The 23,139-nt window shown below is 41.8% G+C and overlaps 1 protein-coding gene across 1 annotated transcript in view; it reads left to right on the top strand.

The window, feature by feature from the left end:
- LOC311019992 (seizure protein 6 homolog) overlaps window positions 1-23,139 on the top strand; it is a 171,751-nt gene that overhangs the window by 55,862 nt on the left and 92,750 nt on the right. The window contains exons 2-3 of the mRNA XM_084019692.1: window positions 9,703-10,275; window positions 12,951-13,084. Coding sequence (XP_083875818.1) covers window positions 9,703-10,275; window positions 12,951-13,084 — 707 coding nt within the window. The remainder of the gene's footprint in view (window positions 1-9,702; window positions 10,276-12,950; window positions 13,085-23,139) is intronic.

Genomic DNA, 23,139 nt, shown 5'->3' with positions numbered 1-23,139 from the left:
AAAGAGCCGGCATTGCTAATCTGTAGCTCAAGGCTGAATGTTTGTGACGAAAACAAGCGGAGATGTAAAGAGAGGTGGAGTAGAGAGAAACGGCATTTCAGGCAGGAGGATTTGAACATAGTCGGTGACAAAGACACACACGGTTTCAATTAGCTGCTGGCAGATTGTTTCAGGTTTTTTTCATCGTGACGTGAGTTTGAGTCGGAATGCCTCGATACTACAGACTCTTGACAGGTTTTCAGTTGTAGGCTATTCGGGATTTATTTTCATAGTTTTGGCTGCCATACCAATCAGTGAGTGCAGTCTGAGATGTGGGAACACAGTGATTACTACAAAGGTGGGCTCTAAAACGGTTACACCCATCACAGTGCACAGAGCCAACACTTTGCCCTGCACTGTCTGTTGTTTGTTTTTGTGCACTGAGCAATTCTCACTAATATTATCTGATTATATTACTAATTTCAGATATACTCAGTTTTTGTTTTACTTCCAAAGTGGTTTACATAATCTGGATTAACGGTCTTCTGACTGCTTATGTTCTTTGGTCTTATTAGGGGTGTCACTGCGTTCCCAGATATTCTTTAAGGTTTTACTCTATGGACTCTAATGTGTGAATTTATTACAATATACCTACATGTTAATGCAGAAATGCAACAAGTCCACCACTCTGAAGCCCAAAAATAATTAGAATAAACAGGAAACACATTCTAATCCCTGAAAAAAGTAATTTAGTTAAACTCAAAACAACCTTGACACATAGCTTGACACATGCATGGTTAGAATAAGGTACTTGATCTCCACATTGTTCATCACTGTCACTTGTCAATGCTGCTGCTCAGTTACTTGACAGCATAGTGTGATGGCCTGAATGAAAATTGGAAAAAATATAATGAAATAAGGCTTAATCATAGCACTTTTACGAGCATAAAATCACTTCTTTATTGGCATTTTCTCCAGGGCTGAGTATCGTTTGCTATTTTCAATAGTAATGGGGAACTAGCAGGAGAGATTCGGTTATCAATAGAATTATTGATATTAATAGGATTATTAGTATAATTAATAATAAACGGGGCACCACCCTGAAATCAGGGAAAAGATAACCGAACCTGTACTCAGTCTCATATAAAGGGGTTTATACTCAAATGCCAATAATTAATAACTATTATCATATGAGTACAAACAGTTGAAGGAATTGTGAATTCTTTGTAGAGAAGAGGTTGATATCACTCACAATTATACAACATTAATTACACAGCAGTATGCTTAATGCTTATGCTTAACAGCCGCCATCTTGTGTGTTACAAGATGGCGGCTGTGGGTGTCGACCAGTCAGCCATGTGGAGTGGGGGTGTTCTTTGTGGGAGGCCATGTGGCCCTGCCTGGAGAATAGGTTTCTATACGTGTTTAGTGCAATATATGTAGTGTAATATATGTAGTGCCATTAGGAAAGTTGGATTAGTGAGCATGCAAACTGTATGTTCTAGATCACTAACAACTGAACTAAGGTTACACACTTAACTTAACAATACATCAAATAGAAAATCACTTGGAAACATTAACATCATCACATTTAGTTTCTGTCCTAAGTTATGCCCAGATTGTTACCAGTCCTTGAAGAAAGGTTGGTTGTTCCTCTGAAGAAAGGATGCTGTCTTCAGGTTCCTGTGAAGGAAAGTTGCTGTCCTTGGAGTTGTGGATGGAGGAATTTCTAGTGAGATGCGTCTCGACTAGGAATTATTGTCTTTGTTGCAGAAGCAGGCTCCAACAGCCAGCTTGTTGGCTGTTTTGAAGGCGCTGCTTGGGGACTTGAGATCTGTGGTCCAAATCCCAGGAGAGAGAGGGAGGTGGGGAGACCGCTTGTCTGGGCAGAATCTCAGGAGAAAGAGGAGACCTCTGTTCAGATTGAGGTCCAAGTACAAAGAAAGAGTTGCCAACTTGGCCTGCTTGGTAGGAAGCCAACTTCCACTGCAGTTGACCAATAAGAATGGAATCTGGAGTTCACTTGTATTCAGTGACACAGGCCTGCAGGCAGATGGGGGAGGGGGAAAAGACCCCCTGTGGAGGTGCGTGGCTGTGTTTCCACACAGGACGCTCCAATCTGAATGTTCAGAAACAATTCAATCTGCATCCATGAATTGTTTCATGAACCCAAACTTTGAGGTCCCAACAATAGCGATTTCCCAAACAGATTCAATACCATCTATGTTTCTATTAATGCCTATAGCTCATTTCTCTACTATACAATTGTTTCTGTAAGCATTGTTTTCTTGAAAGTTCATAATAATTGTTGACAAATTCACACCAGAAGCCAAATTGAGCCGCTTGTGTTAATCAGATCCACCCGCTCCTCCTCAGTCCAAATATGATCACTTCCGTTCCCTCAAAAAATTGAGCGACGGCCAAAATGTCGAACTTGTGGCCTCAAAAACGTAGTCAGCAAACCAACGGGTGACCTCACGATGACTACGTCCAGTTGTATAAATGTAGTTTATGTAACTACATACTGTCTTAATTACTAAAACTATTAGGAGACTAAAACGGGCACCATATTTTTGCCTGGTTGCCAGTCTGGATAAAGGCAGTGGGAATCCGCTGCAGATATCCACATGTGCAACTGCCTCTCTCATCTGCTGCTAGAAAAACAGGCCCAGCACTATCCAGAGCATCACTCCTCTTCTCTCTAAGCAGCAGATCAATGCATCTGCACTGATATGAGCCGGAGCCACCTATTGATCCACTCTGCTTCGTCTTTGTCCTCGGTCATTATGGAGATGAGAGAGTGACCTTCTACAGAGGTGTCAGGAGTGGAAAGGAGTGTTTAACAGCTTTCAGGAGAATAAAGAGACTCAGGCTCAAAGCGCTGGTTGCTTCTGTGGGCACAGGCCGACCACAAACACACACATTACTGTATATCACCACACTCATATCTACACAACATGTACTGTGGGCACACTCCCACTATACCCACTATTCCTCCACGCACTGGGAGAAATGAATGAATCACTATAGGGGCTCATCATCTCTAGTAGTAGTTCTAGTGAGTCTAGCCACGTCAAAGTAATAATAAGAGAATAACTGTTGAAGATGTGATAGAGCATTAGTGGTAGTAATATAACAGATATAGTAGTACATTTAGTAGTTGCTGTTTAAATAGTATTTTTATTATCCCGAAAAACTCAAATAAATACAATATATAGACAGTATTGTACATATTTGATATGGGCGGTCTTGTGTTCCCTCCCTCAAGCCTGTAGTGCCCTTTTTAGTCCTCTACCAGAGGCCCGGAGGCCTCCCTGCCCAGTACCTCAGTGGTTCCTAGGACTCTCCTGAACAGAGATCCTGGATGTTGTCCAGATTAGAAATCACAACACTGGCGAAATCAAGCAATAACAAGGCTTAATTGTTCTCTTTTTTGTGCAAAATAACACTGATCAACATTCTATCAGATAAATGGGTGGCGATATTCTTCATATCTCTCATTCTCCACTATTTTAAGTTCCAAATAACAGGTTTTACAGGAGTTTAAAATGATACAGTTGTAAAATAATAATTGAAATAATAACAAGAAATGGATTTACTTGAGAACTTAAAAAATGTACGTAAGGAAAGTACTTGAATTAATGTACACCGATATTGCTATAATCAGTAGTAGCTGTTATATTATCGCCTATGGCAGTAGCAGCAGTAGCAGAGGCAGAGTGATAGGACTATACAAGTATTAGTTACATTAGCAGGAAAAGTACACCTATACAAGTATTAGTTACATTAGCAGTAAAAGTAAACCTATACAAGTATTAGTTACATAAGCAGTAAAAGTTTGTCTAAACAAGTATTCGTTACATTAGTAGTAAAAGTACCTCTTTTAGTATTTCATTTAAGCAGATAAGGACTTCAATTGTAAAAGCTATTAAAAGTGTATTAAAATAAATAAAGCCAAAGCACATCCCATCCTGTCCAATGTGATGTTTTGTCGGGCTTGTACTTTTTAATTGAGGATATAGAACGTGCTACATAACTAAAATAATCCAGATGTTTGTGGATAAAAGAGATTCAGGCATTTCATCTCTGTCGGTTCGACTCCTGGACTGTTTCTGGTGTTCAGTTCTTCAGGAGCCACAGGGAGTCCGACAGGTTTGTGTGTGGATATAATTGTGGCTGCCTATACCTGCTATTATTAAGATTGCATGAGCGAGCGCCCCTCGCTGTGGGTTTTAGGAGCAGGATCAATACAATGAGGGACATCTTAAAGTGGCTAACATTTTGCTACAGGCAACACTGGATTAAGAGTCTGGTTTGTATGCCTGGCAATCAATATGCCCTCGTACAAAAATCGAAAATGTGCTACAAATATGCTGTGTTTATACATGAACTGAACAATGGAAATTATTTATTTATTATTATTCAGCTCTATGTTATTTGCTTCAACGTCAGAGAGAAGAAGGTATACATTCATAATCAATCCTTTTTTTATGAGCATCGTATTGATCATTTACTTATGACAGTGAGAATACAGAACATTAATTAAGAACATGAGACTCGAACTGAACTCGAGCTGAAAGACTAAAGACTTGAACTGGACTCTAGCTGAAAGACTAAAGACTTGAACTGGACTCTTGCTGAAAGACTAGAGACTTGAACTGGACTCTAGCTGAAAGACTAAAGACTTGAACTGGACTCTAGCTGAAAGACTAGAGACTTGAACTGGACTCTCGCTGAAAGACTAAAGACTTGAACTGGACTCTCGCTGAAAGACTAAAACTTGAACTGGACTCTCACTGAAAGACTAAAGACTTGAACTGGACTCCAGATGAAAGATGGCACAGAGGACACATAAACGATGAGTGAATGAAACTTATTTGTGGTTGAGAAGAATGAGTCAGAGCAGCAGAGTGTTGAGTATGAAATGACTGGCCTTGATGAGGCATTTCATTTTAGAACCTAGTCTGGTTCAGCCTCTCCAGCTTGCTATTATATGGACAAATTACACACACACACACACACACACACACACACACACACACACACACACACACACACACACACACACACACACACACACACACTTGACCCTTACTCCTGAAGTTACAGTGAGTCAGAAGCACGTTCCCATGGTCTGCTGGTATTACTTTTTTGTTAACAGCCATTAACTGTTAACAAAGTAAGCTTCATAATTCAAGATAAACCAGCAATGGTAGCAATGGTAGCAATGGTAGCAATGGTAGCAATGGTAGCAATGCCGCATTGGCCACTTGTCAATCACAAGGTAGCCCCGCCCTAAAGCATCCCCTGCTTTATGGTCTATTTGACTCTAAAAAGACCATAATTGACTAAATGAACATCATGCTGGATTAAAGAAGACTTGAGACCATAAACCATGTTTACAATGTTTACTGAGATAATGGGCCCTGGTTTCGTGGCGCAGCGCAGGGCGGCGCAGGGTGGCGGAGCTGGCGCAATGCAAGTTTCGACCCGCGCAGCCTTGCGCACAGTCAGTTTGGTGGATCGCCTGCGCCAAGATGGGTGTGGCGGCGCAGCAGGGGGAGGCGTCACAGATTCAGCTTGGCGTAGCGGAAGTTTCGTGGCAAAAAGCCTCGCCGAGACTGCGCTGAAAGCTCGCCAGCTCCAACCTGGTCTACTCTCGGCGCAAGGCGTAAATAAAGTCCATTCATTCAAGGCGAATCACAGCTGGCGGAGTGGCAGTTTGGCTGACGGCGCGCAGTGCGCACACGTCACCGAGATCTCACAGGCAGGTTTCCACAGTTCCAGGCACATTTAAATGCAATAGATAATCACAACAAACACTATTTAATGCAACTAATTGAATCAACACGTGAATTTATATCTATATAGATTGTCCCGTCACATCTGACGTCAGATCAAAGGCGGATGGCACGCGTAACGGAAACTCAGCCTCTCGGACCAAAACATCTCCCTCTCTCTCTCCTGTTTTTTATAATATCGGCATTGTTATTATTATGGTAAGCGCACACAGCGTGTGATGCGCGAGGTGGGAGCGGCGCCGCTGTTTCTGTCATCGGGTTGTCAAGTGACGGATCTTACACTAAACCTCCCCGAACGCATTAAAGGTGAGGAGAGGAGCTCATTTGATTGGTGAAGATCTGAATCGGCTGTATTAATCCCAGTCCACGCCTCGTCTCCTCCTCGTCTCCCACTCACGCCTTCTTCTCCTCCCTCTTTCCCACTTGCGCGGGTGGGCGAGACGGGAGGTGTGCCCGCCTTTCCCACTTGCGCGGGTGGGCGAGACGGAAGGTGTGCGAGCCTGCGCGAGGTGCACGAAACTTGCAAAGTCCAGGCGGACACACCCCGTCGGCGTGGCGCAGGTGCGCTGAGAGCTGACTGCGCCTGGTCTACGAAACTAGGGCCCAATAAGTCAAGAGAGAAGTAGGGTCATTATCTCATAGACTTCATGCAATCTGACTTGTTTTTGCAACCAGAGGAGTCGCCCCCTGATGACCAGTAGAGAGAATGCACGTTTAAATCACTTCAAACTTAGTTTCACTTTTCAGAAATAAGTTGTCGCCTGTGCACACACATTAAATGATCAACCAATCAGAAGCTGATATCAAATAAATCCTGTTAAAACACGGAGGAGTTCTTCTTCCTTTCATGTCTGGTTTTTGATAATCTGTAGCGAGACAACTGCTGATCCAGAAGCTTCTCGCTGCACAGACAGAATTAATTAGTGCAGTATTTTGTCATTGGGGTGACAAAAGTGAAAATTCCAGGGGGGTGAAAATCACCCTTCTCCAGTGCACTGATGTTGGTAAAATATTTATGTGTATATAAGGACATCTAGACTCATTTTTTCCTCCTCACATGCACAAAACACCTTCTCGTACAGAGATACAAGTGCTGAGAAAGTCAGAAGGGTGTTTTATATATACTGTAGCTGTCTAGCTGAGTGAATGAGAGTGTTTAAATACAATCCAGTGATCAGGCTTTGGATCCTTTCTTCCTGGCTACATTGTCTCCTACTGTAAACTCCTCTGAACTTTAATGATTGGGATTTGTATTAGACTCATGGTTTATTCAAGGGGAGGCTTAAATTCGTGGCTCTCTGACAGCCCAGGGGAAGAAATCAAAGTGTCCCTTAAGGTGCTTTCCGTCTTTTTTCAATCTTCCTCTTGCTGCATCACAAAGACTTGAAAACTGCTGCTGAAGAAGGAGACCACACTAACTATATCCTTCATCTAGATGAACATTTAACAGGCTGAGGCTTGAAAATGGTGTCGGTGTGCTGCTGGGATATCAATTATTCAGCTGTCAAATATTTATGGTCGAACAGTTTAGCGCCATAAAAGATTGCTTTGATACATTTGATGTAAATATCTTATGACCCTGGTGACTTCCATGCAATCAGACTTCTTTTTGCAACCAGAGGAGTTGCCCCCTGATGGCCAGTAGAGAGAATGCAAGTTTAAGTTACTTTAGCTTGTGCTTTACTCTTCAGAAAAACTAGCATTCACTTTAATTTGGAGAGCTCCAGACTGTATTACTTCCCTTTGTTTTTGAAAGCAAACCTACTGCACACTCTTGACCATTGACACACATCCTCCTTCCTCAGCATTTGTCATGACTCCAATGATTGAATTTGAGCCAAAAGGAACTGATAAAACACAAATCTCACCCACAGAGTGTCCATTATATCCCAAACCTGGTGGCAGCAGCGTGAAGACAGACCTCCAGGTTGTCAATTTGGGATTCTGTCTCATTCATTGTACTTCTCGTAGATTCACCTGTCAAAGTGTGTGATTCTGAGCCAGGCGCCGGGTGGGAAGTCGCTCGGCTACAATAAACCCTGATTGTTTGAAACAGATAGCTATTAGCCGGCAGAGAGCGGGAGCTATTATGGTGGAAATGAAGCATTGTTAAAGAAACATAAGACTTCCCTCAGTGGATGATAGCTTCCTGAAGGGTTCTCAGATTAGATCTTGCAGGTGCACTTGGGAGGTGAGCGCTGATCATTACACTGGGAGAATTAAAGTGGCTCATCAAATCTCCTCAGGAATGAATATTAAGGCTTATTATGAGGAGGATGGGGAGGGAAGAAGCCACTGATGGGAGCAATTTGCTGGAACTGTTTGGGTTGTACCTTTTGGCTTTTTACAAGACGTCTGCCAATTGAGTCACAGTTGTGTAACAGCACATAAAGAAACATTGGAAGGAAATATGATTAAAAGTCAGCTTTAAAAGATGGACTGGATGCAGGGCTGTGTGAGTGAACGTCCCTGTCTCCGTCCAGAAGCATGAGGCGGCTTCTCTCTGCCTTGATGTCAGAGTGAAGTACAGTAACGCGGAGCAGCGAGCGGAGAGAGATAAAGAGGGTGACTGAATTTGGGATTTATTCTCTGGCTATGAAGTTATACTTTCTGCTGTCAAAATCACTGCAGCTCCGTGAAATATAACTTCCATTTCAAGACTGAGATAAATCGGCGACACAGTATAAATCTTTGAGAGAAACAGGGTTGTTGGGCAGCACATAGTATATATATATATATATATATATATACTATACACACTTATAATGTATATATGTCCACAGCTTATATTAACTGCTGAATAAAATGATGAATTTTTGTACAGTTTGACATAATGTGGCATTCCACCACGTCAGGCTTTAAAAATATTGCGAAATGCAATCTGGTGAGATGACTCCAATGTTGGATTAACAACCAGGCAACGTGGGCATCTTTATCTGAACCCCCAGGATTCACTGTGTGGCAATTCGTTTGCTGTAATTTAATTATTTTTTAACATGCACTCTAGTAGTACAATTGAAACGATAAGGAGCTTAAGGTTGCATTGTCACACAATTCCCTTTTAACAGTTTTAACCTGTTTTGTCTGCTTAATCAGTTTTACATCCTGGCTATACCCTTAAATTCTAGTCTTAATAACCTTATTGTTTCACTTGGTGCATATTCCTTAATCATTTTGCGTTTCATCAAACACACTTTGCTTCCATGTGTTGCCAAAGACAAAATATAGGAGAACACTCAAATTACCAAGGATTGAAACATATTCAACTAATAAAAGCACACAAATCTAATGGGATATGTAGATCAGATGCTTGTTTCTGAAAAAGAAATTGTTGAATGCAACTAAACTGTGAAGAGGAAAAGGTGTCGGGGGAGGGAGTTTCAGACGCTGTCTGATCTTTTCTTTACTTGTTTTAAGCTTCAATCATTTCTTTGTTCCCTGTGAAGCATTTGGATGATGAATATATGGTTTGACATACACACACTGTTTAAATCATCCTCACTCATTCACACATGTTTTGTGTGACTTCTGCAAAACTTAAAGGTTTAATATTTAGCATTTTCCAAAAGTACAATCCAAATTGAGCCAGATCCAGTTGCAACTCTGCGGCTTGTGTTTGTCAGATCCACCCGCTCCTCCACAGTCCAAATATGGTCACTTCCTTTCACTGGTGGAAAAGTTCCATGATGGCGACGGCCAAAATACTGAACTCAACTGCTTGCTGTAGCACCGTTCTCCAGTATTAACTTATTGAGAATGGCATTAACAGTGTGTTAAATGGAGAGGTTTGGAGCCAAAGCAGTCATGAAAGTGAAGCCAGAAATCTCTGCAAAATGCACGGCCAAGTGACTGATTGATTGAGTCTGTGATGCAAATCAACACCCATCCAAACACATCCGTTATTCTCTTCCCTTTTCTGCAGCCGGCGCCTCTGAGGATGGTTTATCCATCACCCTGGGGGGCAATCCCGAGAGCGGGGCCAGCCTCTACTCCACCACCCAGGAAACAGGTAGGCGACTACCCGTTGTCACCACCGCTCCGCCTGTCTACGATCCAAACCACCACCCGCTCTACCGAAACCTCCCCCAGCACCCTCAGGGTCCACCAAACTCCTTTGAAGACAGCGGGTTATCCAGCTCTCAGCCCCTCGTCTCCACCCTGCCGCCAGGGACTCCACCGAATGACGGCGACAACAGGGCTTCGGATGAGAGCGCGGAAAGCTCCAAAATGCAAATGACCTTCGGGATGCGAGCGTCAACAGCCACTTCTCACTCCAACACCCGTGTTCCAGTTACTGACGAGACTTTCGGAGATCCGGGGCACGCCACCACAATTGCCTCTGCTGCTACTGCTGCAAGGGAGACAGATGGAGGGAGGCCAGATCAGCCCGCACCGAGGCCGAATGTGAGGCCCAGCAGTGGTGAGGAGGAGACAACCACCACCACCATCACCACGACCACCACCATCACCACCACCACCACTGTGCACAATCCAGGTGCGATTATATTTTCTATTATAGTAGTTTTTATTCATTTGATAACGAGGTGTTGCATGCATGCAGATACAGTATGTGCATGTCTATGGGTTAAATCTTTTATTTTTAAATATTAAATCAGACTGAAATATGGATTCTGATATGAAGAGATATTATGTTAATTTATTGTCATATGCAACACAGGTTTGCACAACAGAAGGTGAGTTTCTGCTCGATCAGAAAAAAACAGCAAAACAAAACTAGTATTAGATGTAGTGTGGAGTGTGAGGTGGAGTTGAGGAGTCTGACGTCAGCCGGGTGAACAGGTTGTGACTGGTTGCGTTTTGTCTTTTACAGTTTTTTTCAATCGCTAACAAGCGCTTACCCATACTTCAGATACTTTTTGTAAACTCTTAACACAGAGTGCCTTTTTTATGAACCAGCACCACGATCTTGGGCTATCCCTCACTCTCCCATGGCCATGTGTAGATGTCATAGCAAGTGAGAATTTTCTAAACTTTGCGATTGGATTTAACTCAGTTTGAGGCGAGTTCATATAATTACTAATCCATAATACTCCTTCACCCATTCCATTCTCACTTCCAATTCGTCAAATACCGACTCTAATGACACCTCTGACTGTCGGGCGCTCCTTGCCTTCGTCCGTTGGATTGGCTAGGTTAAGGTTTGAGGAGCTAATCAGAGGCAATTTACAAATTAATCATGAATAAAATACATTTTGTTGAAGTTAATAATTATTTCTCTGGTGCAGGTAAAAAACAAATTCATAGCTGAGATGGAGCAGCAAGTTATTTAGACTATCAGGGTGAAAATCTGAAATCTATACAAATCTATCGTATTGTAATTTATTTGAGTACATGCTAATCAGAGTAATCTCAGTCATCATCTCTACATCTCTTATACCATGTACACGCATGCAGGAGTGACATTAAGTTACTATGGTTACGTGAACGATCTGACTCTGGGGCTCAGAAACATTCTGGCAATAAACCATTCTAGATCCATACCTGGTTTAAATAGCAGCCTCCGTCTAATTGATGAGCAGGTGACACCCCAAAGTTTAGGTGGTGCAGAATTGCATGAAATCTGTTTTAACTTACAATATATATTTCAGTATTCCTCACATTTGGTCTCCCTTTTAAAAACCTAACCAGGCTGCCAGGTTAAGGAGCATACTGTATGTCCCTTAGCTTTCTGAAAATGTGGCTGCCTGAACAATAAAGTTAGCCCTGATCTACAGCATCATCACATCTCTTTCTACCACAAAAATGTATTACCATGGCTGCTCACATAAAAGGCACCTCCATCTCATAGTTGTGGACTGAATTTATGGCCCAGGATGTCCCTGAGTGATTCTTGTCCGGCGCTCAGGTCGGTCAGACTGTACCGACTGCACTCGACCCAATTTGAGGCATTTCAGATGCCTAATAAGTAAAACAGTCTTTCTTCTTTTTGTCAGTTGTAAAAAAATAGGGTGAATACATTTGCTTATTTTTTGTAAGGCAAACAAAGACAAGTGATGCACACACACACGCACATGCTAATTTGTAACTCCATCTTAAACTTCTGACATCCTCAACTCATATCAGCGGCATCGCTGCATCGCAATCCCTTAATCAAGAGGTCCAAACGGGGACATTCTGAGGTTGTCGCTTATGAAGAGTGGATGGGGGAAATAAAAACCAGGCTAGTTACTTTGCAGGTGAGAAAGAGAAGATGGGATCAGCTTGACTAATCAGCTCATCTGTGTGCACGGTGACGGCCGGTCAAAGCACACACAGGCGATACATAACATCCCAGTGCAGCACAGACATCCATGCAGGGTGAAAGACTGTGCTGTAGAGCAGTAATAATGCTGGAGCCGACGCTCCCTTAGGCGAAGCATTGAGGGGACACAGAGATGGTGTTCTTCTTCATAAGGAAGCAAAAGTTTACTTTTGAGCTCCGAGGGGGGGTGGGAGGTCGAAGGTGGTGGAGCATAAACCCCGAAGGCCGCTAGGAAATATTCTGTCCTCAGCTGTCCCATCGCAGGGCTGAGCTACTCAGAAAGGCAACCAGAGAGGCAGAAAACCTTCAAACAAAGTCAAACAGAGTATCTATGTGTGTTTATACATTTGTACATCTAGGCTTCTGCTATTGTTTGCTTATTTTCACCCGGTAGTAACATGTGACCTTTATCTAGATGCCCATACAGCAGCATTGCTAGGAGGAGGCGACAAGATGGGTCACATGACCTAGAGACAGAGAGTTTTATTTACATAACTTTTGTTCTGAAGGCTGAGCCAGCACTAGAGACTACCAGAGAACGTGGGATAGGAAATCATGCAGTAAACACTGGCACCACTTTGTGACCCATGTTGGTGACAGACGCCCTCCAATGTCTCCAGTCCTTGAAAAGGACGGACAGTCTTCAGGTTTTTCCATCATCTAAAAAATGTTTTGTAAAATATTGGTCTAACACAACCTCTGCATTCAGGTTGGGAACAGGTTCTATTATTGGTTTAACAACGTTAACAGCTGAGAGTGGCTTCATTGCTGCCGTGAAAACAATGAAAAAGGCACCTGCCAACACTAGTTTGCGTGGGAGCAACTTTAGACTGCATAGATTAGTATGTGAGCGTTGAATGTTTGTGAACATGGAATATTAATTTCTGTGCTGCTGTTTGTCCCTGCAGTTCCGTGCCAGCTGAACCTGACCGGACCAGAAGGATACATTGAGGCTCCGCCAGAGTCCGGCTCGGCTTTTCACTCCACTATGGACTGCAGCTACGTCATCACCGTCTACATGGGCTATGGAGTGGAGGTCCAGGTAAGAGCAACATCCATCCATCCTGCATGTGTTGGGCTCTCCGGCAAGCCTGATGTCATGGAAACTTCCTCCTTAGTAACTGTTTACATTTTCTTTACCATGTGGGTGAAAAATAACGGTCTTTTCCACCATATATATGAGTAAATGGAAATATAAATATATTTATTCCATAATGGCACATTTATTTCACACCTCTTATACTGAGATGGATTGCGCATTATGTCATAAATTCAAGTACATGTGTGGCTATGAACCAGTCAGATCGCTTAACTTGAGCTACCAGTTTTAATGTGTGTGTGTGTGTGTGTGTGCATGTGTGTGTGCATGTGATCTCAATGGCTCACATTAGTGATAAGGACATGTTGTATAAATGGATTGTCCTCCTAGCAAGGCGATATACTGACACCATAATCAATAGCTTGTGTGACCTATGCTGGGCTTACTTTATACTTATACAGATGCAGTGTAATCCATGTGCATGAGTTTCCTGGTTTAAACTCTTAAAACACTGAGCATGATGGATGGCTTCAATTAGCATTTTCATTTTTTATCAACAACAGTTCTCTGTCTGTCTGTCTCCGGGCCAGCAGTGCACAGACATACAGACATACAGCTTCCATAGCAGCTGCTCTGACAGCAGATCCATTCACTGTTCGTTTTAAAAATACACCTCCATTACGCTCCTCTCCCTCGATGTTTGGATTCTATAAGAGCATATCACCAGAAATATGCCAAAGAGATCCTGACACAGGAAGCTTTCATAGTCCCACCCATTTTGAAATGCCAGCTTATGTTTCCTCAGTAAGGATATTTTCCTCAGGTTTAGATCATTTTTGTCAGCCATAAGATTATTGTGAATTGTACATACGTCTCCTCTTTGTGTCCAAACACAAAAGTCAATTGCATGTGATTGGAGACAGCTTTTGACTCGATGGATTGTGGATTTTGATGGTCTTCATCTTCAGCACAGTGGCCTCAGTATAAGATAAGTTATGACGCTGCACGTAACATGTAGTTGAGCTTTGCTTTTTTTTTTTGCTGAGCATCAAAGCTGTTTATCCAACGTCTACATACACATTTCTCCACCCAACCAAAAAAAACTGAAACCAGATGAAACAGAAAGACACCGTCTGTCTCTGATATACATAATTTATGGTACATGAATATATGAAAATATGCCCAAATGTCCAAAGTGGTGCGTTGAGTTGCCTACATGCAGTGCTATATATCAGCTTACTTATTTATCATACAGAGCAGCTTATATTGATGCAAGCATCCACAATTGCAGGGATGTCTAAGCACACAGTGCTGCCAGAACATTGAGCCATAAAGCTGCACGGGGAGAGAGAGAATGTGTTTATTTAATCCCGTCTAATTGAAGAGGAAGACCATTGTCCTTCATGGCCGTTAAGTGGCCAATAACCACGCTGTATAATTCCCAGCTGGACTCTCGGTCTGCAACAGTATTTTTAGAGAACCTGGACTTCTATTGGACTTAATTATCTGAATGTAGACATTAATCCGTTATATCTTTACATAGACAATGGTTGTGTCTAAAACCGCCAACTCATTCACTCCTCGCTACACCATATCCAGGGAGCTCTATATAGAGGACTGTATAGGGAGCTCATTTGTAAAATGAAAAAAATAATCACTTTGGGTCACTACTCGGGTCATAGTCTGTTAATTACCTCACTGCTGTCTCACAATCAAATCCCGCCTAATCAATGCAGCTGGTCGATCATCCATAATAAATACAGACATATGTTTTTTGTAATAAATACACATTGTAAGCTAATTTTTGGTCATTTGAGTTACCCTGGTACTGAATATTTCTGACTGAGATAATACATCCTGAGAGAAGTAGGGTCATATTCTCATAGACTTTCATGCAATCGAACTTCTTTTTGCAACCAGAGGAGTCGCCCCCTGATGGCCAGCAGAGAGAATACAATTTGAAGGCACTTGCTGCCCGGAGCCAACCAGGGAGGGTCAAAATCTGTTTGTTCATTTGGCAATCCTCACGCTAATCTCTCAAAAACAGTCTAAAAACCGTTGATGATGATCTTTCCTGTATTATTAGCTTACAAGTTGCTGCAAGTCTTGGTTTTTGTCACAGTGTGAAATAACAAGGACAGCTATCTCCCACCACGGTGTCAGCATTCAGCACGTTGAGCCAACCACCTCCTGCAGAAACTTTGAAGCGTCTGTATTGTCATTACATGGCAACATTTACCTCATAGCTAAAGAGACTCAAAGACACTGGAGATTCAAGTATTTCACCTCCTCAGAATGTGACAAACAGACAAATGGCACGCTGGTATACGGTGGCCATGCGAAGGCAGCGATGTCCAATGTCACCTCCACAAATGTGTTTGGCCCGTAGACAATGGCGGCTGCTCCAAATTATTACAGCCACTCTATCCACTCTAGGGCATTCAGTGTCATTTTGAAGCAGCTGACCTTTTTATAAGGCTTATGTGATGATTTTAGTAGCGCCCTTGTCTCTACCTGAAACCCCCCCCCCCCCCACATGATTAACTCCAAGAGCTTTGCTTCCTGCTGCTCATAAAATATACAATGGCCATTACGCCTCTGACCTTCCAAATGCCTGGCCTAATATATTTAGGATAAAATATGAATATGTGGCTGCAAATCATGGTCGGTGACGTCTGCCAGCTGCTTCTTGTTGCTGATGTGGAGAGAAAAAGGACAGGGGAGAGAAAGGAAAAGAAGGGAAGACAAACCAGAAAGGGAGGCAAACAGCACCTCTCTCTCTCCCTCTCTCTCCCTCTCTCCCTCCCTCGTCTCCATGGTGGAGAGGAGGCTGCTCGGCTCAGGGTTCTAAGTTTTGGCGACACCTGGAAGCCGATTGACATCCTGCCAGATCCATTTTCCTCATATCTGCTTTTATTTTATGTATAGTTTTGTCTTTTGGACTGCCTTCCTCTACCTGATGTTTCTTCGATATTTTCTCCTTTAAAGGTATTTAATGTTTCAGTATTTTTCCAATCAGGGGATGATGGAGATATTTATTTATTTATTGGGTGGATTGTTTTATTATTCCAAGTGAGGGTCAAAACGGTAGATGGTTATAGAAGAAGTTTAAGAAGACTAGTTCATTGTGTGGTAACAATGGAAAGCAAACAAGAGGATACACTTTTTATCAATTCAATGAGAGTTTAAGATCAGGAGCGACGCCGTCATAAGCAGGAACCCAAATCATCATCGTCAGAACAGCTTAATTTCATATGTGCTGACCTATAGGGTGTGGAATCTTGTGTTTGCACACACTTTTTTTCATGTGCCCTAGCTTGGGTTTCCGAGCCCTGTATCTCTGCCTACGTCTCAGATGTGTTCAGTGACTCCAACAGGAAACGGTCCTCTGGGTCGCATTTGAGATGAAGCCTTTGCAGGCCTCATCTCAAGCACGAGCCAGATTAGATAAGCGGTTGCGATTTTGACATGTCATATCTCAAGCAGCTGAAAATCTGTCCAAAGTGGAGAGGGATCAGACGCATCTGCCAGAGCAAATAAAACATGAGCATGTAGATTTGTCTGGTTCCCAGGCAAAGAGTAGCCCTTAACCTAATGAGGCGGGAAGTAAGGAAGTCACAGTGGTGGATATGTGTGGAGCTGTCTTACTTTCTATGTAGGAAACTAGAGTTTGCATTTCAGCACAGACCTGTGATGAATGTTTGCTGTTTTATTGATTCAACCACAGCTGTTCCTGCCAACCTGCACGCATGTTTTAGTTGCCTAACCCTAACCATAATTTATTTGTCATAACAATTACCTTTGCTGTAACTTAAGTATCTACTGTGCTGGTGTAGTACTGGAGGAAATGTACTAATTAATAGACTAATTAATACTAAGCTTTATGGCTATCCAGGTGAACTGAGTGCCGGGTTGCTCACTACAAAGAAACTATGTGGGTCTCTCTGAACCCTGGTGAGCTCAACTCATCCCCTGCAGCTGCTTCACTTGGCTCCCGCGGCGATAACTTATCCGCTGCCTGGTGTGAGCACGCACAGGTATCCTCTGGACTGCTTTCACCCCAGCATTCATTTCATTTCATTTAGATTAACAAACAGATACAGGAACTATTTTAGGGACGAGTGTGCTCATTCACATGTTAATTCCAAGGTAGCCCGCCCTAAAGCATCTCCAACTTTCTATTCTATTTGACTCTAAATCGACCATAATTTACCAAATGAACATCATGCTGTATTGAAGAAGACCATAAACTCATGACTCACTTCAGTCTATGTCAACCCCACCCCCGACCCGCTCCCCTCATCAAAATGATGCTCTCAGAAAATTAGCGGGGAATGGATGGAAAGAAAATGGATGCATAGAAGAAAATAATAGGGCAGTGAAAAGAAAAGCAATCGGACAAAGAAGAGGGAAGTAAAGCAAAAGATAAGAGGAGGGGAGAAAAAATGACAGTAAGAGAATGGGCGTGTAAGGAGCAGGAAAGAATAGATAAGGGAAGCAGAGAAGAAGAGAATGAGGTGATAAGCACACACCTGAGATAAAATAAATGCAGTCCTCTCTCATCTTCCATTTGCTCATTATTAAAAGTGACTCCAGTGTCCTGATGTGGCTGAGTTGCCGTGGTTAATTAATTACTCATGGATTATCTGTCCTCTCCTTTTGTTTATTTACGGACCTCTTTAAATGTGTCTCCGCTAAAATGTCTTATCAGCTTCTCTTAACTGAATTGAAAAGGCTCCCTTCCCGGATAGACGGACTCAAACAAATCTGGAATTCCAAAGATGTACGATGGTCCTCGGGGGGGTCAATCAAAGCTTTTTATTCACTAAAGAGATTACTTCTTATTTGTCTTATCAAGAAATCACGCTCATTAATCTACTTCAGACGTCTTTATTAGTCCTGGAGAATCACAGCTACCTAATGTGATTGTCTTTGTGTACAAGATAAGCCAGATTTTACACTGATGCAGGACTTTGATTGAGGGATTACTGGGTCAAGTTAGGATCATTTTACCAGGCAAGACGCCCAAAACCTGAATCATGAGCAGTAATGGTGAAATGTTGAATTACAGACAGCAGAGATGAACAGTCTGATGTGTCCCAATAAGGCCGAACCGAGTGGTCTGGTCTACAAAGGATTACAACTCACCACAGTTAGAATTAAACAACCTGTAAATTGATTAACATTATATGATCCAAATGGAGCCTGAGATCATATTTTATTCATTATTTTATATTATGAAGGAGGATATGCCTCACCTTATATGTCAGGCTGAGAGAGGGTATTCTGCCACATCTCCACCTGACGATTCGCTTGTAGACACCATGTTGATTATAATCCGATCGCTTCTGGCCCGGGTTGCATCTTGGGATAGATTGGGCAACGAAGGATCCATCAATTGGATCCTCTGGATCCAGGAAGATATGAAGTCTTTGAAATGAGACAGCCTTGTTGCAGCCTCTGAAGGATCTAACCACTGGATTAGGACACAGTTCAAGGCTACTTCTAAAAACTCAAAACTTCACTTCTATTTGCTCTGTTCGGATCAACTCTCCCAAACACATCCATATCTGTTGCGTTTGGTTGATAGTTGGTTTTAAATTCAATAATTGAAATACTTTTCATTTTAGTGGTTCTAATTTATAAAATGTCAGAATATTTCCTTCTCCCAAAAGTCCTCCTGTGCTTCCATTTCTTTTTACATTGTATGAATAAAACATTGTGTCATAGCGTGGAGCATCTTGGCTGCTGAGTTGGTTTCTCCCCATTCTTTTCATTTTTGGAGCAGCCTGGTTGGTTGCACCAAATGTTCTGCCATTACATTTTCTAATAAGCATACAATCTATAGCTCCTCGTTTCATAAATTCTCACACATAGATTTCCAAAAGAAAGTAGTGGTTAAGTGCAGGCTTGGGGAGTAATGGAATACATGGAACAGCATTACGTAATTCGATACAAACAAAGGTAGCTGTACTCCCTACAGTTACAGAAACAAATATGTAATCAGATTACAGATACATTTTGAAAACGGAATTATTAGCAGGGTTACAATTTTAAGATAATGAAAAATTTGATTTTTGTGTAATCATGTTTTATAAGTCAGTGTTTTTATTGTGCACCACATGTTATGCACATGTCACCGTATTAGTCACTTCTCAATGTGCAGGTCCTGAAGTTCCTGAAGTTCTGAACTCTCCCGATGTAAATGTGGGTTTGGGGCTGCACACAGAATATGTGAAAAGTGCTGTTGGCAAAGGAGAAAAGAGAGTTCATCACCCCAGCACGGCAGCCACAGGGTGAGCTTTGTTCAATCTCCTCTGCCTCACCTGGCCACGCTCCCAAGAAATGTGAAGGAGCTCCAGGGTCGCAATTCTTATCTTAGGACATAATAAGACCTCATGGCAATATAGAGCCATCTTTACATCTGATTGCTGAGACCTGCACTGGGACTGTGAGAGAACACAAATACAAACATGTCCAGGTGTGTTTTTTTTCTTATTTCTAGATAAATCAGTAGTACATAGAACTACAATAATACAGATACACAACCTCTTCTTATGTTCACCCCAAATCCTGCAGAGGATCCTGTCATAGGAGCAACCTATTAATAATTAGCACTATGATAATGATTATGTGGTATTAATGGGGACTATTCAGGAGCACAGTCAGAGCTCTGACCACAGCTACAATTTCACACACTGTTTAGGTTTAATCAAGCGAAAACCTCTGATTCTGAAAATGAAGACAAAGCTGAAGTGCCTTAAACTTGCCTTCTCTCTGCTGACTCCTCTGGTTGTAAAAATAAGTCTGATTGCATGGAAGTGCATATAGAGGATATAAATACAAAATGTCTGGTCAATAAAAATGTATTTTGCATTTATAAATGTTCCTTTTTATGGAGCCTTGATACCACATGCAGAATACTTAACCCTTGAGGCCCCTTTAAATTAAAGTTACACTCTTTACCCTTCGGTCCCAAAATGGCCCCTCTCATGTAAGTGTAATACAAATGTAATATAGAAATATTTTGTTTCACTTTCACCACAACAAATCTTTATATCAACAACTTCAGACCAAACCATTGATATAAAGATTATTTTCTAATATTTTTTTTTTAGGTTTTTATGCCCATTTGTCATAAGAAACCCTGATGTTTTCAATGCCAAAAAATAGGTGCAAAGTGGATTATTTGGGATGTGGTTATTACAGCCTTGATTTGCCCAATAATTGACAACAACATTGATTTTGATGCATTATTATTTTCTGGAGTAATGAGTTTATTCACAAAAACTTACACTAAGTGTAACACTTAGGTCCCAAAACTCATAAGAATGTAATACATAATTATTTTAAAAATAAAGCCTGATATAAAATATGCAGTAATGATCATATAGCAAAGAACGGACTTAGACAATGTTGCTATTTGTTTACATGCATTTATCCTTTAATTATGAAGGGGAAGTGTATGATTAGTGATGACCTTATTCAAGATTAGTTTGCTTGTTTTTCACTGAAAAAGTTATGTTCTCTCCATGCCCAGAACATGAAATATTCTTTTTTTTTTTTACATGTATTTGAATGTATTTACAGCACTTTGGTCAACGTGTGTGTTTTTTTTAAATGTGTATATAAGTAAATTGCCCTCGCTATTGATACTGCTTGGAGCTTTGACACTGTCTGTAATGATTACTTTGACAGTTTTCTCGTTTTAATGAGAGCCTCCTGGAGTGTGCAGCCCAGGCACGAATCCCATGTGACCATATAAAGATGAGAACCAAGGCCAAATAGCAATCTCCCTGAAGAAGGCTCGAAACAGATACAAACAACAGTCAGCAAAGGTTTGGCCACAGATAGTGCACGGTATCGACTCGCCGGATCAATACCCTCAACTGCTTTAGCTGAGGCAGACTCCACCTCGGTTCAATAAAGCACAGTTCTATCTTCAGTCCCTGTCTGGACTGATGGCAGAGATTGATTAGGAAGCATTTGTCAATGCTGAGATGGTTTCCAGTAGGAATAGGTAACATTCACATCCTGTGGGAGCAACTGCCCTATCACTTTTAACTATTTTCCTGTAAAATGTGCAGCTTGCTCACAGGTTGAGTTCCTCTGCTTGGTTGTTAACTTGCAATAATGAGCCTTCATTGTATTGTATTTTGAGTGGTTGCAGCTTGAATGCATGTTGCTCCAAAGCCAGCTAACCATGTTTGTCTGCGGAGGTCTGTAAATCTGTCACGATGTCACCTCTTCTAATAATCCCATGCATGCTAAATGACAGAGGGGCTGAGAAACAAGAGAAAAATGACATACTTAGGAAGGATACCTGGAGCACAGGATAATTAATTCAACCTAAGCTGCACGCCGATGGTACATAATTCATGAGCTTCCAACATGTGTATCTCTACCCTATGGCTCATTCATTACTTTGTGCAACATCAGAGGAGAGGTTGACTTCCTTATTTCCTTTCTTTACAGTTAATTGCGTTGGTTACACTTCGGAGAAAGAAGAAAGAAAGAATAGCTGAGCACAAATTCACAAGACTGTAGCCACAGGCTAAACTTTGTTTGCAGTACAGAAAAGGGCACCCGTTATTGCCTCATTCATTCTGTTGCTGTGTGTGTACAGCAGAGCATCCAGTTGTGGGAAGGAAAGCTGTTAAGTCATTGGAAGCTATTAGTGCCTCGCCTGTTCTTTTTTTCACACGCATACAATGAAAGTCTCAACCCGGTGTAGGATAAACTCCATCCGTATGCAGTTATTCTGCATTTCCTGCATGCTCTGGGCGCAGGTCAGTGTAACCTTCATACGGTGCAGCGGAAAGTAAGGGTGTGGAGGATGGGCATGTGTTTGCCTTCATCAGCATCCCAGCTTTGTGTCACGTCTCAAAGTCGACATTGACATTTGATTATTTTCCCCTGGACACCGTTTTCTATGGCGTTAAACCATAGAAGTTGGAGCACTGGGATCTGAACAGCCATATGAACAATTGACCTTTTACTGACCATAACTTCATATTTACCAAACCGAAACCGGTGGTTTGTTTAACATAGTCAAATTATTTACCTAATGTTAACCATATCTGTGTTTTATTTAACACAGCCACATTATTTACCTAACTTTACCATATATGGTTTATTTAACACAGTCACATTATTTACCTGACTTCACCATATATGTGGTTTATTTAACAGTACATGATTTACCTAACTTTGACCATATCTGTGGTTAGTTTGTCATAGTTAAATGACAATATAAAATATAAGAACATTCTCACAACAACACACACAAAATAAACTATGGAAACTAGTAACACAAATTGTCAACAATTCAGAGGGAACGATGAATGGTGATTACTTTGTATTTGTACAGTGCATTTTAGTCAACCCCATTCTGGACTGTGAAAAGATGTCTCCAGTGACATTTGGACTTATTTGACTTGTCAAAAATGGTGATTACTAATCCTGAATGAGTCCATTAAGGGCAGGAGCCAAACGCAATCACAAAGGACATTCTCGTTAGAGGATGTGTCATATTTGAGTCAGTATGAGTTACGTAGAGAGGTATAGTTGTTGCACATATCCGTCTGCAGAGATATCATGTGAGCAAGGTCACAGCTCTACCCTCCGCTCCACTGCCCCCCCCCCCCCCCCCCCGCGCGCGTTTGTGCCATCCAGAGTGCTTCACATCACTCAAAGATGACAATCTAATGAAAGATCCTTGTACTGAGCTCATGGTGCCTTCAAGTGCATTCTGCCAAATAGCTATTATAATGCTCTACACTATGTGATTGCCTTTCAGAGGGGAGGAAATTGGAGAAGGCAATAGATTGGGCCGGAGGATTAAAATGTTGGAGTGCTTGATTAGATAGCAGCAGCCTGTCAAGATCTCATTGACCAGAGGAAAGGATACGCTGTTAGACAGCAGTGTGACAGGGCCTCACACAGGCCCACTGTAGGAAGATCTACATTTCCTTATCCAATTGAGCTTTTGTCTGGGAGTGCGCTGCAGGTGATTGCAGTTGATTTTTTTCCAATTACTCCAGAGTGCTTTGCAAGAT

This window comes from Eutrigla gurnardus, assembly GCF_963514095.1.
Source record: "Eutrigla gurnardus genome assembly, chromosome: 10".
NCBI lineage: Eukaryota > Metazoa > Chordata > Actinopteri > Perciformes > Triglidae > Eutrigla > Eutrigla gurnardus.
Note: the sequence above shows the minus strand (reverse complement) of the source record. Positions and strands in the feature narration are given on the sequence as shown.